The following is a 17,159-nucleotide window of genomic DNA, read 5'->3' on the forward strand; positions in this document are numbered from 1 at the left end:
AGGTACTTACACATGGAAAAGCTATCTGATAGTGGGGGGCTTTTCAGTCTTGCTGACAAAGGCAAAACAAGATCCAAAGGCTGGAAGTTGAAGTTAGACAAATTCTATCTTGAAATAGGTACAGTTTCCTAGCAGTGAGCATAATTAAACACTGAAACAGCATAGCAGGGAAGGTGGTGGACTCATCATCTCTTACAGTCTTTAGAATGAGAATACATATCATTCTAAAATATATGCTTTAAATCCATTTTCTGGAGGAAATTTTGCACACGTGTGTTGGGATGGGATTGGGATGGATGGTGGTTCCATCTGGCCTTGAAATTTGTGAATCTATTAATTCCCCTGTTCATCCCCCTTTTTTCATGGGCTACAGGGAAAACAGGATTGCCTGCATTGTCCTCAGCATGCTCATTACACTTGCAGCTCTGCATTAAGACAGTAACTATGATAAAATCTCATGCTTCAGGGCTGCAGTCAGTTGTCTCCGGGGTTCGGAAGAATATTCCATCCTCACTACCTAGATGCATTCTGATGCTTCCTCTGAAACATCAGAGATCTGCCGAAGCTAAAGATGAGGCACCTGACAGGGTTCACTAGTGTTCTGAGATGGTAGAGAGAATAACCTTTCTTAGGTGCCTGACTAGGGTGTGTTTTATGCACAGGATCAAACTGCCAGATTTGGGATCAACAAGGACTTTCTCAAGTCAGTTTGGCAGGGACCTTCAGGGTTTTTTTGCCTTCTTCTGTAGCATGCTAGGATCATCATAGCGGTATCTAGGTGAAATGTAATCACCTGTCATATACAGGAGTACCGACTAGATGATCTATTGGTCCCTTCTGGCCATAAAATCTATGAAATATATCACTTGACTATTTAAGGAAGATGGCCTCTCTTACATACATATAAAAATCCATATACAATGAATACTATTGTAGAATGGCTGGCCTGAGGGTACAGGAGAGTTATTTGACAAGCTTTTATTCTTGCTTTTATTCGTGTGTGATCTGGCATCATCCTGAAATCTCTAGTTATAAACTTGGGTGGTAGGGAATTGTTGATTTACATATTGTTCATGTTTTTAACAGGAAGACAGTGATCCAACTGTTCATGAAAGCCTCAGCATAGAAAATACACTATGGGCAAGCACTGTTGTTGCTTCAGGTGAGCAATGATGCATGCTGTCAAAGTTTATGATGTACTTAAGCGCCTCAGTGACAATATATACTATTTTACAAAGTAACTTATTAATGGCTTTCAAAACTCTTCATGATGTGTCTATTGTTCCCGAGTCTCACTTTCTAACTTTATATCCAAATACATCTTCCTGCTACTAACTCTTTACTTATTGTCTTTCTTTCTTATCTTTAACAATATCCCGTACTGTGGGTTTGTTGTTTGACTTGTGCTGTCCTTTGCACAGTACCTTAAATGCTCACCTGTTACTTTCTTTAATTGAAACTTCCTGTGTAATTCTTTCCCTTTAGCTCAATGTAGTCTCTTACTGAAGTGTGTGTGTGATGACATTTTGTGTGTATTATAACTTATTGTAAATTTCTGAGACTACACCCTGAGGGAAAATTCAGTTAAAGTGCAGTACTAAAGGTAGTGGACACTGAGCGCTGAATAAAAACAGATGTTTCCAATCCTCACTAAATTTCAGGTTCCTTACTTGCATATATTGTAAAGGATGCTCCATAAGATGAAATGGTATATTAATTAATAATCAGAGAAATGTAGAACATTCTCTGCATAAGAGTTTTTATTTAATCGTACAATACCTAGACACTGTGCTGTACTGATACTAATATGTTTTTAAAAACCCTGCAAACATGAAATCTAGTCAGTTTTTTTTTTTTTTTAAGTTTAAAGTAATTTTGGATAATTCATTTGAGGGCCATGAGTCCCCATACCATTTTTTGTGGTTGTACAATCAAATTTTCCTTTAAAAAATGTTTTTCCACTCTCCCATTTGTTGTGCCTAAACTGACCAAACAATGATGGAAACTATTTCACCGTACATGCACACGTGAGCACACACCCCTATCCCCAAAAGTTTAGTGTGTATTACCTTTCAGGAATGTTGAAATTTAAAAAAAACTATGAGAAACCTAAGTCTTTTAAAAATATAGAGATTCAGAGTGAAAGTAGGTAGAAGACAGTCTGTCATTGTTTGAATGCCAGCATACCATCTTCATTTCTTTTGATGTTGAGTATCTAAAATGAACACAGAAAACTGGTTTTGTAATTATAGGTGTGGCTGGTAGCATGCCCTGTTATTAAGGTTGCCTGACACTTCCCATTATAAAACCCTGTTTCTGTTGCTCCTGATGGTACCAAACTTGAATTGTTTGGGCTGAAATGTTCCATACTTGGTTTCTGCTTCAGGCAGAATTTTTGGGGGAAAATTTCAGCTGAAACAGTTTAACTATTTCCAAGAACAAGGCTAGAGAAAAATACATTGTTTTGCCCATTTGGAAAAAAAAAAAAACTGGTGACCTTTTCACTGACCTGTTGTATCATCCCAATTGTTTCAAGCAGGGAAAACAATTGGGGGAGGGGCTTTGTGTCAGGATTGTGCCTTTTGTCTACCCAGGGAAAATCCATACAATTATAGCCATTCAGGCTTTATTTCAGCTTTTTTTATGTATGTACCTTTTTAATAAACTATTCTAATGTTACGTATGAAAATATTTTGATGGGCACAGACAATCTGGATTATTCACACCTTATCTACTGTGCATCGAATCCCTTATACGCATACATTAGACTTCTGTTACTGATCCTCCACACTATTGATTTGTGGTCTTTCTCCTCTAAAAATTATCAGGACAGCAGCAACCAGAGCTGAAGGTTTCTGAGGTATTCCCCACATAATTCCCTAAACACTCTTTCCTGGCCTGACCTTGACCCTCCTAATGACCCTGCCCAGTATCAGCAGCATGTATCCGCAAGATATATACCGTGTGTGTGTGTATATATATGTCAATGTAAACCATTTCTAATGGCATCCTATGTATATTTAAATAGATTTGTACTTTTTATGTGTGCTCACGTATATCAAGTGTGTGGTTACTTTAATATACTGAGTGGAGATTTTAGAAGGGATTTTTTTTTCTGTTAGTGTTGTATAACTTTTGCTTCTACTGGATATTTTGCCTCTGGATCCCAAATCATGTACAGCTTAACTGAATTTTCAGTCTGCTTCCTTAGGGGTAGAGATCCCATGAAAATGGGAATGAATGCAAAGTCTTAAGAATAAGTGCAGAAGAAGATTGTGAATGTGACCAGGGCCTTCACAATTAAAGGTTTTGAAAACTAGTTGGGCCATTTTAAATTTAATCACTCACTTTCAAAATCATTTATCTTTTACTGTGTTTTATTATTGTATTTACTGAGATATCTTGTCGTTTCCTTTTAAAAAGAGAACAATTTAAAAACGAAAAAATTGTAATAAAAAGCCCATTGTATGAGCTATTAAGTAAACAGAGCAGGCTAGGTATAATATGATCAGGATAGCTGAAACTGTGAACCAATATAGCGCTGTATTCTGAAAGAACTGTAATCATTGAGAAAGACTGGCTGAGAGACTTAATGAAAGGGAATTACACTAATGGAGTTTTGTGGTCACTAGGGCATGTATCACTCTTGCGAAGTCATCACAGATAAAAAATAGGGGTGCAGTCTGTGTAATTGCACAACTGGAAAAGGACTTTCATACCAGGTCCGACACCTGAATGACTAGCCTATTTCTCTGCATGTCTGTCTATGTACTTAACCCCCAGTGCTACAATATCTGAGTGCCTTCAGAGTGTTAAAAAGAAAGTTACAAATCGGTTAGTCTTTTCTTCTTTTTTGTCTGTGTAAATTGAATGGTTGTTTAGAAAAAGTGTGTGGTATGTCTGTGAGCTACTGAGGAGAGAAACAAAGTTGAAGAGATGAGTTGCTCATTAAGTTTTGAATGCTGGGAGGTTAGTGGTCATTCTTATTTGTACAGGCAATATGTTCCACAGTCTAGTGCCAGCTCCTGTGGAAGTTTGTCTCCTTCACTTCACCAACCCTATTGGTTGTCAGTTGTTTAATTCCAGTGGAATGCAACTATTATTGGAGGCCCAGGGTAGAAGGCCATCTCTCGGATAGCTTGGACAATCCCATGGGGGGCTTTGAATATCTATTCAGAGACCCTAAACTGAACTCTTCTCACTGGGGAGCCAGTGCAGAGTACAACACCAGTGTTATGTGCTTATCTCAATCTGTATTACTTAGCAAGTGGCTGCTGCACTTTTCCCAGCTATGGATTATCCATAGTTCTGTGCAGGCATATTTTTGAGGTCGGTTGAAGAGACTGGGGATGGCATTTCTTTTGTGAAATTTTAGTGAGTAGATATTCTGGTCTGATTAACTTGTAATAGGGTTTGCCATCTTGTATGTATGAGAGGATGGGGGGAAATATCCTTCTATTTTTGTTCTGTATCTATATTTATAGTGTGCTTTTAATTTGACAGGGGCATGTAGAGCTCAGGATAGCCATTCTTTGTGTGTGTACTTAAATCTAAATAAACAACAGTAAATCTTATGTGGATCACACATAGACTGTCCAGGGAACGCTCATGGTCAGAACAAATTACAAGATTCTTAACTCTACTTGATACCTCAGTGTGTGTCCCCGCAGGATCCTATAGGAGATATTTTACCAAGAGACAGCTGTGATCCTAAACTTTAGAAAAGCTCATTTGAAAAAACTGAGGATGCTACTCAAAGTCCCTAAAGTAAAAAAATTAGGATATTAAAATACTTAAACATATCACAGTAGAGTTGCAGATGTTATGAATATCTGTAGACAAAAAGGACCAGGAGAAAACACGCTTTAAATGACGATGTTCAAGAAATTATTCAAACACAACGGATATCTTTCAGAAAATGGAAAACCACCCCTAGAAAGCCCAATTAAAAGGAGCATAAACTATAGTAGTAAAGTGTAAGATAATAATTAGGATAGCAAAGAGAGAATTTGGAGAGCAAATAAATTGCCAAGAACAGATATGAGGAAAGTCTTTGTTTGTCAGAAGCAAGAATACTATAAGGTAATCAGATCAAAGATGACCAGGAAGTAAAGGGAATTATTAAGGAGGATAAGGACATTGCAAAGATGTTAAATGATTTCTTGATATCATTTTTCACCAAAGAAAATATTGGAAGCTACCTACTTCAGGTCTAATAATGCTGAAGTACAGTCAGACTGAGGAAATGCTGGAACAAATGAGTACATTAAGGTGCAACAAGTCACCAGGACTGTGTAGTATTCATCCAAGAGTTCTGAAGAATCTTGAGAACTAAGTCTTCTTAAGCTGAACTGTTAACAAAAACATGTAATAGCTCATTAAAATAGTTCGTATACCACTGGACTTGAGGTTAATGAATCTCTCACCACCTCTCCAAATGGTCTCATGAAGTTGATGAAGGGGGAGAACAGTGTAGACTCCTGCGAGACCTTCAGATGGACTTCAGGTCCCATTAGAAAGGAATGATTGGAGTCAGATTTCAGTGCTGTACTGTTATGTCCAGATATGTCATGCAGGTGACCCTGTATACCAGTATGGGAAAGCTGAAGAGAGGTCAACTGGTGTGAGCATCGATATGTGACTTCTAACTGTTCTCTTTCGGTGCTACCAACACTGTCTTTATGTTGTGCTCTGCTGTGGAACCCAGCTGCAAAGTATCCAGGATACTGGCAGAAATTACATGAAGCTAGAATTTTGAATTTGCTTTCTGAATGATTTCACCTAGAAATGGATGATTAGAGAGAGAAGTGATAGTTGAAGTGTACTACATCAACTGTTGGCTTTTTCATGATTGATCATACTATACTATTTTCTAGGGTGATCTCTTCTCTAAAAGAGGCATTCAGAACGTATATTAGCCTGGGCACAATTGTTCTGCACCAACCTTTACCAGCCAGGAGGGGCAAGAATCTGTTTAGCAGGTGGGGACTAAAATACTTTAAAGAGCTTCTAGATCTTCAGAGGGTATCATGAGGTCAAATTCTGTCATAAGGGGCAGGAGGTTATGGGCTGTGCGCTTTTAGAGATTTCTACTGGGGCAGAGCCCTCTTATATTTGGTTGATATTTGCTGTGAAGTAAAATGAGTTGTTTGCCAGTGGTTGGTTCTTGGGTCCATGTTTTGATATTGCAAGTCAGATTTATTTATTAGTTCACTATACAGATTTTTTGGTCATGAATATGAAGCTGGGATGACCATAGAGTAGGAGTTTCTCCTCTCTTCCTTTATTGCAATGGCATAGTCCTCTAGGAATGTTTTTAGACTGCTGATGGATGGGTTTTGTACCATTGGCATGCTAGTCTTCTGCCTATGAACTTCACCTGCCAATTTTTGTCAGTTTAAACATAAAAATATCATACTAAAGCAATATTAAAATATAAAGGACCTTCCTCCCTTGTACTTGCCAATCACATGATATATGGGGCTTCAGCATTATTAAAAGGATCTACGAAGTTTGGCTTGGGGAAAATCCACCAATTGCTCCTATTGAAAATGCTCTTGAATACGGCCAGTACTTAATTTGTGCCAGGGCTTGCCAGGGCTGAGCCCCGGCACCTCTAGGCTTGACAGTTCATAGCCCCAGCACCTCTGGGCTTGCTGCATCAGCTATGAATGTAAAAAGGTTGCTTGAGCCTTGGCACCTCTTTCATTACAAATTAAGCACTGAGTACGGCAGTACCAAGAACCTAACCTGCAGGAAACCTTAACCCTTTTTCGTGAGCATGAGTGTTAAGGTGTAAGGTTCTTCAGAATGTTCATCCAGCTTTTTCTTTCATTTTATTATTGCTAAACATTTATGTTATGATAGTGCCCAAAGACCCAAACAAAGGATTCAGGGCTCCATTATGCTGGGCACTCCGTAAACATAGATACAGTCCTCCTCAGAAAACTTGCAATTTAAAACAGACAAGCAAACAAAGATTTCGGAACAGTGAATAACACAAGCTCTGATGATCTTAGTGATATTTGGCACAGTTTTGATTTTTTTATCTTTTTAATTTTTTTGTCAATTTTACACTTTCATCTGGTCATACAGTTGTCAAGAGAGTCAAGTTGTTATGGTTTAAATGCTGTCTGATAGTTTTTCTGATTTATATTCCTTAGCAGAGCTGCACTTTCAAGAACATGTTAAAGGCACTCTTGGTCACTGATATATTGACATGCAGTGGCTGACCTTAAAAGTTCAGTTTTCCTCACAGTTACTGTACACTAGTATCTAAGATACCACTGTTGTTTGCTAACTTATTTGCAGTATTGCAAAGTGCCTGTCAAGATACAAAAAAGAAGGCCTAGCCTTTGCTTTGAAAAACTTGTACACTAGAAAGACGAGACAGAATACAAGGAGGTTTGTAGCTTTGCAGATAGCTTATAAAGTGTTATTCTACTTTGAAAAGTGACTGTAAATACCACACCTTCTTTCTTAACAGCTTTCCTTCGTTATGTGTTCAGAGTTGTATAAGCTTAGCAACTTAATTAGCAGTAGAAACATATTCTGAAAGCTGCTCGACTGATACTGCTAAAATAGAGGATGCTGAATTCAAAAACACAAAGGGGTAAGAAGAGACAGAGACCAGGATTATGCCACAGACCTATATCAGGATAACTACATCATTCAGACCTATATCAGGATAACTACATCATTCAGAAAAATCCACACCCCTGAGCAACACAGTATCCCTACCTACCTAATCCCCTGAGTAGACAGCGCTATGTTGACAGGAGACCTTCTCCCACCGACATAACTACTGCCTCTCTGGGAGGTGGATTAACTATACTGAATGGAGAAGCTACAGCTGTACTGCCTTAGCGCTGTATGTGAAAGCAAACCCAGAGGAAAGTTCTGGTTACAACCCTGCTGAGAGCATAGGTTAAACATTATGGGGTTGTACAAGTGTAATTCAGGGCATAATTGGACCTGCCGAACCTTTGTAACTGGGAATGATACGTAAAAAGAAAATAATCTAACATGACATTTTGGTTTGCAGTGCTGCCACTTAGAAAAGAGTTTTAACAGTACTTGTAAACTGAGAACATTTGGTATGGAAGTCATTGATCCTTACAATGCCATGTTGAGAGTCATCTTTCAGAACAGATCCACTCTTTCAAGACTAGCTAGACCTTTGATACAGATTTAGATGGTAATTTGCTGGGAGCACATACCCAGGAATGGGATTCTGTTATGATTAACTTCCAAGATTAACTTCTATGATTAAGACCAAGAATTACAGGAGAGTATTTTGTTTTGGAGCTTCTAAAGTGTGTTGGGATTCTGCGTTACGAGAGGTGTCCATGCAGTATATGAATGTAACATAAATATACCTTTGTATGGAGAAAGCTATTGAAAAATGGATTGTCTTGTACATATATAAGATGTTATTTTCACTCTGTACATGATTTATATATTAGCTTCAATTTCTTATTTTATGATTTATTAATGCTAGCCTGTAAAGAATGTGTAGAAAACTCTTTCTGCATTAGTCCTGGAAGTCATGGATCATGTAAAATTTTGGGCCTTTGCATTTTGAGCTGTTTACTGTAATACTGATCTATATCTACCCTAATTTAAAACTGGTAAGTTGCTTGCTGGTTATTTTTCCTTGCTTCTCAGACAGATTGTGTCTAGTAAGATTAATTATTGTCAATTCTTTTTCTTCCCGTGATGACTCTAGAAATGTTTGGAGTATGTTTAAGTTTATAAGTGGCCTTGTTCTGCCATCATGTGCATCTAGTATTAATGGCACATTCATCTCTTGAATGAAGTAGATATAATGAATTAGTAAAAGAAGAAGGAAATATTGATCTGATTCAGGATTTTACTTCAAGGATAAGAGAGCGAGAATTTAACTGCTATTTGAAAAGTAAAAATACATTTGAGAAGTTTCTCATAACTACAAATTTGGTGAATTTTTTTCTTTTGCTATTTTAAAAAATAAAAGCTTATTGCTTTTGATGATGATTTTAGATATATATTTTCATTTGTTTTAAAATAATATGTATAACCTGTTGCTTGAGACGTGATATACTATAGTGATAAGAAATGCAGATTATCTAATAAGTAGTAGCATTAAAGTACGATTAATCCCTTATTCTGCTGAATTTATAGACCTCTGTACTCAAAGAAAAGAGTAAATATTTTTAGGTGGTCATTAATAATTACTGGCAATGAATGTGGATACAAGATTTTTACCCACATTTTAATTTTCAGCTGCCTCCTGCTTTCCCACTCATTTAATTCAAGCCACCCTTACCGTTGACCTTTTAACATGAATACATTCTTTCAAATGTGCATTGTCTTCCATGGTGCAAGCACAGTCACATCAGTCCCTACTTGTGGTCCTGATTAAGTCATTTTAAAAATATCAAAATAAAAAATTAAAAATATCTTGCCTTCATTAACCTGTGAGATGAAGGTTTGTAGGTCCCACACTTAAATTTTCTTATAAGCCATAGGGTAAGCCTCCACAGCAGGCAAGGCATTTAAAAAAAAAAAAAGAGGGACAAATCAAATATCATTGAAATGCAATTAATTTAATATTTTACGGTCACAAAAAATTGCAATGCTCAGGAAAATGAAAGACAAGTGTTCAATATTCTACCAGAAATAGTGATAAGTGTGGTGATAATGTTTTTAAATTTTCCTTAATAGCTAACCAACATGTTCAGCAATGCTGAAACCTGATTTTCTGTCATGTTCTAAGTAAAAACTGACTGATGGAAGGTAAGAGGAACTCAAAGAACTCCTATATAGGTTTTTGCCTCTTAAAAATATAAGGCAGTAATTTACTTATGGTGTTCTGGTGATATAAATAAATGTGAGAGCTAATCTTTACCAGTTTGTAAGTGACAGCAGAGCTTGCACTGATTTTAGGTACTGAACTGCACATATTCAGTAATATTAGAGACAAGGTAATACTAACTCACCAACTTTGTCTCTATAAAACCCTGGGACCAACATGGCTACAGCAGCACTGTAAGCAAGATATTCAGGAATGTTGAATGAACTCAGAATTCACTGTGAGGGGCTATCAGTGGGTCTTTATAACATAGTGTGTGCTCCGTTTTTTAATGTTTTGTTTAAAAAGGTTTAAGATCAAATGTATTTTTAACAATTAAAGATTTAGAGTGTGTTATTACTTTCACTGACATAAGTGAAAGAGTATAATCACTTTTGTGGATGTTCATGAAATGCTGTTACCATGCTCTGTGATGTCAATGGAATGGCATTTACCAGTTCATCATCTGCTGTGATTTACATAAACATAATAAGGTAAATTTAGACAAAGCTTGTCATATAGTCCATCAAAAATTGTTAGCTTTTTAATGCTAGGAAGCTTTTGTTATAATGGCTAAAATGAAAAAGTGTGTGATGATATTATACATGTAGAAAGACTTGTGCTTATATAATGTTTTTGCTTATAAAAGTGGCTTGTTTATAGGATTGTAACTACTTGTAGGTTTTTAATTCTATTATTTTACTCTTCATCTACCCATTTGGTAAAACATTCATAATCAACCTTTTTTCTTTTTCCCAGGAACAGTAATTGGTGTTGTCATATATAGTGGAAAAGAGACTCGAAGTGTAATGAACACATCCAATCCAAAGAACAAGGTAGGCTGACATAACTAGAATGACTGCTTGTTAAACACATTTTACTAACTTTTTTTATATTTTTTTCTTTCTGAAGTACTAAATTAGAAAATAAAACATCAGTTCACTAAGTTTATAACTAAATACCATTCTGTATTGCAGCAAACTGAGTTTTTTAAACTAGCTTAATGTTAAATTTATTTGTGTAGCAGATGAGTTCTTTCTACTGGATGTGTCTTAATTATGTATATTATAAATTGCTCTGTCTCATTTCAGAAATACATCTTAAAATGACTAGTTAAAAATGAAATTATAGTGGTCTGAAAACAAAGCAAGAGTAATGTATGCCTGCAGTATAGCTTTAGACCCTGATTCTACAAATTCCTCTCTGTGCACCTAGCCTTGAGCTTGCAGAGAGCCCCCTTGACTTCACGTCAGCACACTGATTCAGTGGGGCTATGTGTGAGGAAAGAAGTCCACCACATAGAAGTAGTTGCAGGATTAGGTTTGTGTACACTGCAGTCTAGGAAAAATGCAGAACTAATCTAACATTAGAACGGGATTGGTTAGTTACACTTAGGTAAGTTTTTGTTTTGTGCATGACAGAAGGTTCTCCCTCATAAGATCACTTGACATCTTTGGAAGCAGAGGAGTTGAGTGTTGTGTGCATGGGCATGTGCGTGGTCTTCAAGTGCACATTTACTGTGTGATGGTATAAATTCTTGTCTGCTGTGAGGTGGAATGGAGTAATTTTTTAAATTGCTGAATGCCAGGTTATTTTATTTATTATTCCAACAAAATCATAACAAAACTCTTAAACCTAATTCCTTGGCAGTGTTTTAATTAACTTTCTCTCACCAATTCATAGAATCATAGAATATCAGGGTCGGAAGGGACTTCGGGAGGTCATCTAGTCCAACCCCCTGCTCAAAGCAGGACCAATTCCCAACTAAATCATCCCAGCCAGGGCTTTGTCAAGCCTGACCTTAAAAATCTCTAAGGAAGGAGATTCCACCACCTCTCTAGGTAGCCCATTCCAGTGCTTCACCACCCTCCTAGTGAAAAAGTTTTTCCTAATATCCAGCCTAAACCTCCCCCAATGCAGCTTGAGACCATTACTCCTTGTTCTGTCATCTGCTACCACTGAGAACAGTCTAGATCCATCCTCTTTGGAACCCCCTTTCAGGTAGTTGAAAGTCTCTATCAAATCCCCACTCATTCTTCTCTTCTGCAGACTAAATAATCCCAGTTCCCTCAGCCTCTTCTTATGAGTCATGTGCTCCAGCCCCCTAATCATTTTTGTTGCCCTCCGCTGGACTCTTTCCAATTTTTCCACATGCTTCTTGTAGTGTGGAGCCCAAAACTGGACACAGTACTGCAGGTGAGGCCTCACCAATGCCAAATAGAGGGGAATGATCACATCCCTGGATCTGCTGGCAGTGCTTCTACTTATACAGCCCAAAATGCCATTAGCCTTCTTGCAACAAGGGCACACTGTTGACTCGTATCCAGCTTCTCGTCCACTGTAACCCCTAGTTCCTTTTCTCCAGAACTACTGCCTAGCCTCTGGGTTCCTAGTCTGTAGCAGTGCATGGGATTCTTCTATCCTAAGTGCAGGACTCTGCACTTGTCCTTGTTGAACCTCATCATATTTCTTTTGGCCCAATCCTCTAATTTGTCTAGGTCCCTCTGTATCCTATCCCTACCCTCCAGCATATCTACCACTCCTCCCAGTTTAGTGTCATCTGCAAACTTGTTGAGGGTGCAATCCACACCATCCTCCAGATCATGAATGAAGATATTGAACAAAACCGGCCCCAGGACCAACCCTTGGGGCACTCCGCTTGATACCGGCTGCCAACTAGACATGGAGCCATTGATCACTACCCGTTGAGCCCGATGATCTAGGTAGCTTTCTATCCACTGTACAGTCCATTCATCCAGCCCATACTTCTTTAACTTGCTGGCAAGAATACTGTGGGAGACCATATCAAAAGCTTTGCTAAAGTTAAGGATCAACACGTCCACCGCTTTCCCCTCATCCACAGAGCCAGTTATCTCATCATAGAAGGCAGTTAGCTTAGTCAGGCATGACTTGCCCTTGGTGAATCCATGCTGACTGTTCCTGATCACTTTTCTCTCCTCTAAGTGCTTCAGAATTGATTCCTTAAGGACCTACTCCATGATTTTTCCAGGGACTGAGGTGAGGCTGGCTGGCCTGTAGTTCCCCAAATCCTCCTGCTTTCCTTTTTTAAAGATGGGCACTACATTCATGTTGAAGTTTGGAGAAGGTTTTCCTGGGGTTGGTTGGTTGTTGAGTCTTTTCAATTCTTAGCTGCTTATAATAGCTTGCTTGTAGAGATAGACAGGATAAGTTGTTGAGTGCTTGCTCTTTAAGCAGGGTAGGTGTATGTGAGTTGTGGGGTCGTGCTCACTGAGAGTTTTTTGTACTCTTCTTCCTGTTTCCATGAAATTATAGGAAAATACACCTTTTTCAGTCTGGTTTAGTTTCCAAGTTAGTTGCTGTCACTCTTTTGTTGGCCCAGTTGGCCCACAGTTTTCCTTAGGTTCTTCTTCACCTTATGCATACATATTTTGTCTAATGAACTGGTAACATTTCCAATTGCTTTTGTTGTTCTGGTGGGAGAATCCCAATAACCTTTTAAAGTTGAAGTGTAGCTTTTATTTTTATTCATACAGTTTTCTAAGATGTTCTTCAATTTTAGTAGAATCAAACAGGAAATAAAATTTGTTTCTCAAAAAGTCTAAACACCACTTTATATACGATATTTTAGTTCTCAAAACAGGTTTTTTTAATTAAATAAATTTTATAATTTCTTTAGCCTAAATAGATATTAGAGAAGGCTTTTTTTAATAACAAATTTTGGAGAGATGTGAGGTAGCTGAAGAGAGTTACTTGAGAACTGCCAGTAATAAATTTATTTTTCCATTAAGATAAATATTTTATACTTAAAAGGCTTCTTGTATTAAGAATTAGTAAGGACATTAGATTTCAGAATGGTGCATATAGCATTTTACCATTTACATAGGAATGATATTAGGAAATTATATTCAAATTTTTACATTTAGTTAACATATTTGCAAGTATGCATTTCACGAATGCATTGGTCATTTTAACATTTAAGTAATAAACAAAAGGTTTAAAATATTTCCAACTGCACATGTTTTTCTTGGAGTTTTAAAGACATAAGCAGGGATTTTTCTTTAAAAAGTTAAGGGTTTATATAGTGCCACTTTACTCCTAGCTGATAGTTCTGATAACAGAACCTACCCTTGGTACAGTTAGGTCTCTTCCTAAAACATGAATATTTTACATGGGTTTATGCCTAAGGACATAGACATACAGTTGCTAGTCCTTGGGAGACAGAAATAGAAACCCCCTGGAATGTCTTTGATTAGCGTTAATATTTTGTAACATAACTAGCTAAATATACTATGTATTGTTATATTTACAAGTATCCTGGCTATATCTTACCTATAGCTATCTTGTTAACATTCAGTAAAGAGAAAGCAAGTTTGTAATGTTAATGTTAACAAAAATGAGTTATACTAACTCTACTATTATTTTTGCATCAATATTGAGTTCTCCTTCTCACACTGCCCACCAGCTGCTGTGGTTATAGAACCTTACCCGCTCCATTTTTGCCTGAGTTCCTAATTTAGTCTGATAAAAAAAGTAGTTTAGGATTAGTTAAGGTAAGATACATTTTTCTTGTCCATCCTTTTCAGAATGAAATTCATACTCTCTTTGTTAATCATCTTGTGAGCACTATTAAGGAAATATTTAGAAGCAAGCTAGACTCCATAGACATGTTCAGATTTTGTTTAAAACTGTTCTCAGTCAAAATACAACATACTATGCAGAAAGACTAAAAATTAGATAATTTACAGATGCTGTGAATTAAGAAAAGCTACATCTACCATAGAAATTCAGGTTAAGAACTTTGCTTTTCCTCATGCATGAGGTCTGCTGTGCCTTGAATCATGGTAACATGGAAAGAAGTAAAGCCATTGTCGGGGGAGATATCAAGGTGCTGTATCTAGGAGTAATGGTCTTGCGGCAGCACCCACTGGCTTAACTAATAATACCAACTGAATATATAGCTTCTATTATCTATAGAGTTTACAGTTTTGTTCACTGGTTTTTAGCACCCCATTGCCAAAAAAAAAAAAAAAAATTCAAGCACCGCTGGTGGGAATCACAGAATCTGACTCTAGAACTGCATATTTCAAATTGGTCATAAAGGCCCAGACCAGCTGACTAATTTGTGTTCTTTTTGCAGCTGTAGAATTCATGGCACCAACTGTTCATAATACTTTTCCTATCTTATTCTTTGCTAGTTTGTGTTGATAGAAAAATATAAATGTTTAACTGCTTATTGTGGTGATAATTCTTTGTAGTTATAATTCTAGCATTTTCTGTCAACAGTGATCATCTAAATGGTTTATAGGTCTTGTAATGGCATACATCAGATATCCAGGTTTCAAAAAGTGTGTTTGCTGCAATAGTAAGACATCCACAATGAGCTAATATGTCCGTTTTCTCAGAGCCAACTTGAACATCCCCACCTTCAGCTCTTTGGAATTCAGCTCTTTGTTCTGACAGCCTTTACGCTTGATAGCTTCTAGATAGAAGCTTCTAGTCACAGACAGCTTGAGTTCCTCTCCACAGGTTGTTTGGTCAAAAGAGGCCTTTCGTCAGTGGTAGTTCCTAAATATCCCTATTTTTCAGCAATTGTATACCCTGGTTCAAGATTACATTTTCAACGTTGCCCTTCTCTTGCTATTTGGGATTCTGGTATAGAGACGAGAAATGTTTCCTCCATATATGTGTGGTCCTTTGAGCATGAGATTAAGTGCCATCTCATTCTGACTCACTATGGAAGGAAGTTTTCATTGAGAGAATATCACAAGCAGTTAGATGTTATAGTTCTGTTCCTCTTTTATGGTGACTTAATCTTCTAGGGACATCTCCTTTCCTGGAGAAAAATCTACCAAATATTTGCCCTGAAAGGATGAACTTTGCATTTGGAGATGAAGGAATAACACAAGGACCAGACTTCTGAACCTCTGTCATCATCTCCTTCCCTTACTGTCTTTGTTCTCATCCTTCTTCCTCTCTCCACAGAGGTGTCTAAAGCTTGCAGGATATGGTGACTTTCCTGTCTTTAGGTATCTTTTTTTTCTTGGTTCAAAGAAAGCAGCATAAGTTTTCTAATATTCTAGAACTGAGGAACAATATCTCTTCCAAAATGATGGACTACTGGAATCTGCAAAGGAGTTTTTGGTGCATCCAACCAAAGATCCATAAGTGGCTAGAAAGCCCTGAACAACTGTATTCTTTTTTTCCTGCAATTTCATTCTACGCTCAGTTTCTTAGTAATTTCTGCAGTTGCTGAAAAGGTTAAGAACAACAGGATTTCCAGACAACTTTTCCTTTTTATAGAGACTTCCGTTAACTGAAGCAGTCAGGGGAAGACCTGATGTTTTCCAGCATTTCTTGTGAGGATAGCAAGTTATCAGAAATGGCCTGATATTGCTACTCCTAATGGAACAAATTGTTAAAGGTCAACCTTTCTCTAGAAGCTGAAAGTCTAGAAGTGAAGTTGTCCATCCTAGAGTGTCAGATGTGCTTTTTACAATGTCTCTAACACTCACCTAGTTTGTTTATTTATTGCAATCATATTTTACAGGTATTTTTGGCTTAAAAGCACTAGTTTATCCAGGAAGTAGAAGCTAAAGTTCTGAATTTGCCCATGTGCTGGTGGATTTAATCAACAAAAAAGACAACCTTGGATATTTTTAAATATACTAGACAAATTGTATGGTTTGGGGTTTAAGGTTGCATGAGCACCCAGATTCTGGCATTTTCAAAAACTGAGTGCTGAAGTCAAAATTTTAAATTGCTTTTTTTTAAAAAAAATATGCTTTTGTATTTTCTAGGGTTTTTTAAGAAAAAAGTTTTTTTAAAGTATATTATGTGTAACTGTAACAACTCTTCCATCATGCATGGCATCATGTAAAATTTGAATCCTTGAATCTTCAGTAGTGCAACACAGCTTGAACTATGGGACTAACTGCATTAGTTGCAAACACGAGCAAGTTGTTATTTCTGGGAAGAAATGGGTCACAGGAACCATGTGCAGTGTCTGGAAAGTAGTTGATGGGGGAGGCGTGACTGAACTGTTTTCCCTTTCTTCTCCTTCAACCTTTCTGAGAGGCTGTTTGTTCCCAGGGTTCCCAGTTCAATGTGTGCTTTTGCTGCTGCTTTGGCACTGATGGCATGGGCCCAGCCATGAATTAAATGTTCATGTTCACTTATTTTGGCATGTTTCCAAAAAAATTTCTGACCATGCAACCAAGAGAAGGGAAATCAAATCTTCAGCAGTTTACAACTCAGCTAAACCTGAATGGAATTTCATAGAACAAATAAAAAGCACTACTTTTAGCCTGAAAGCTTTCCCGCTGCTGAATTTCAAAGGCCTGCTGCA

The 17,159-nt window shown here is 37.3% G+C and overlaps 1 protein-coding gene across 4 annotated transcripts in view; it reads left to right on the top strand.

The window, feature by feature from the left end:
- Nucleotides 1-17,159, top strand: part of ATP9B (ATPase phospholipid transporting 9B (putative)) — a 302,332-nt gene that overhangs the window by 181,524 nt on the left and 103,649 nt on the right. For all 4 annotated transcript variants that reach the window (XM_048840068.2, XM_048840067.2, XM_048840070.2 and 1 more), the window contains 2 exons: nucleotides 1,087-1,162; nucleotides 10,592-10,668. In XM_048840068.2, the coding sequence (XP_048696025.1) occupies nucleotides 1,087-1,162; nucleotides 10,592-10,668 (153 nt within the window). The remainder of the gene's footprint in view (nucleotides 1-1,086; nucleotides 1,163-10,591; nucleotides 10,669-17,159) is intronic.

The sequence above is a fragment of the Caretta caretta genome, chromosome 2 (assembly GCF_965140235.1).
Source record: "Caretta caretta isolate rCarCar2 chromosome 2, rCarCar1.hap1, whole genome shotgun sequence".
Lineage (NCBI taxonomy): Eukaryota > Metazoa > Chordata > Testudines > Cheloniidae > Caretta > Caretta caretta.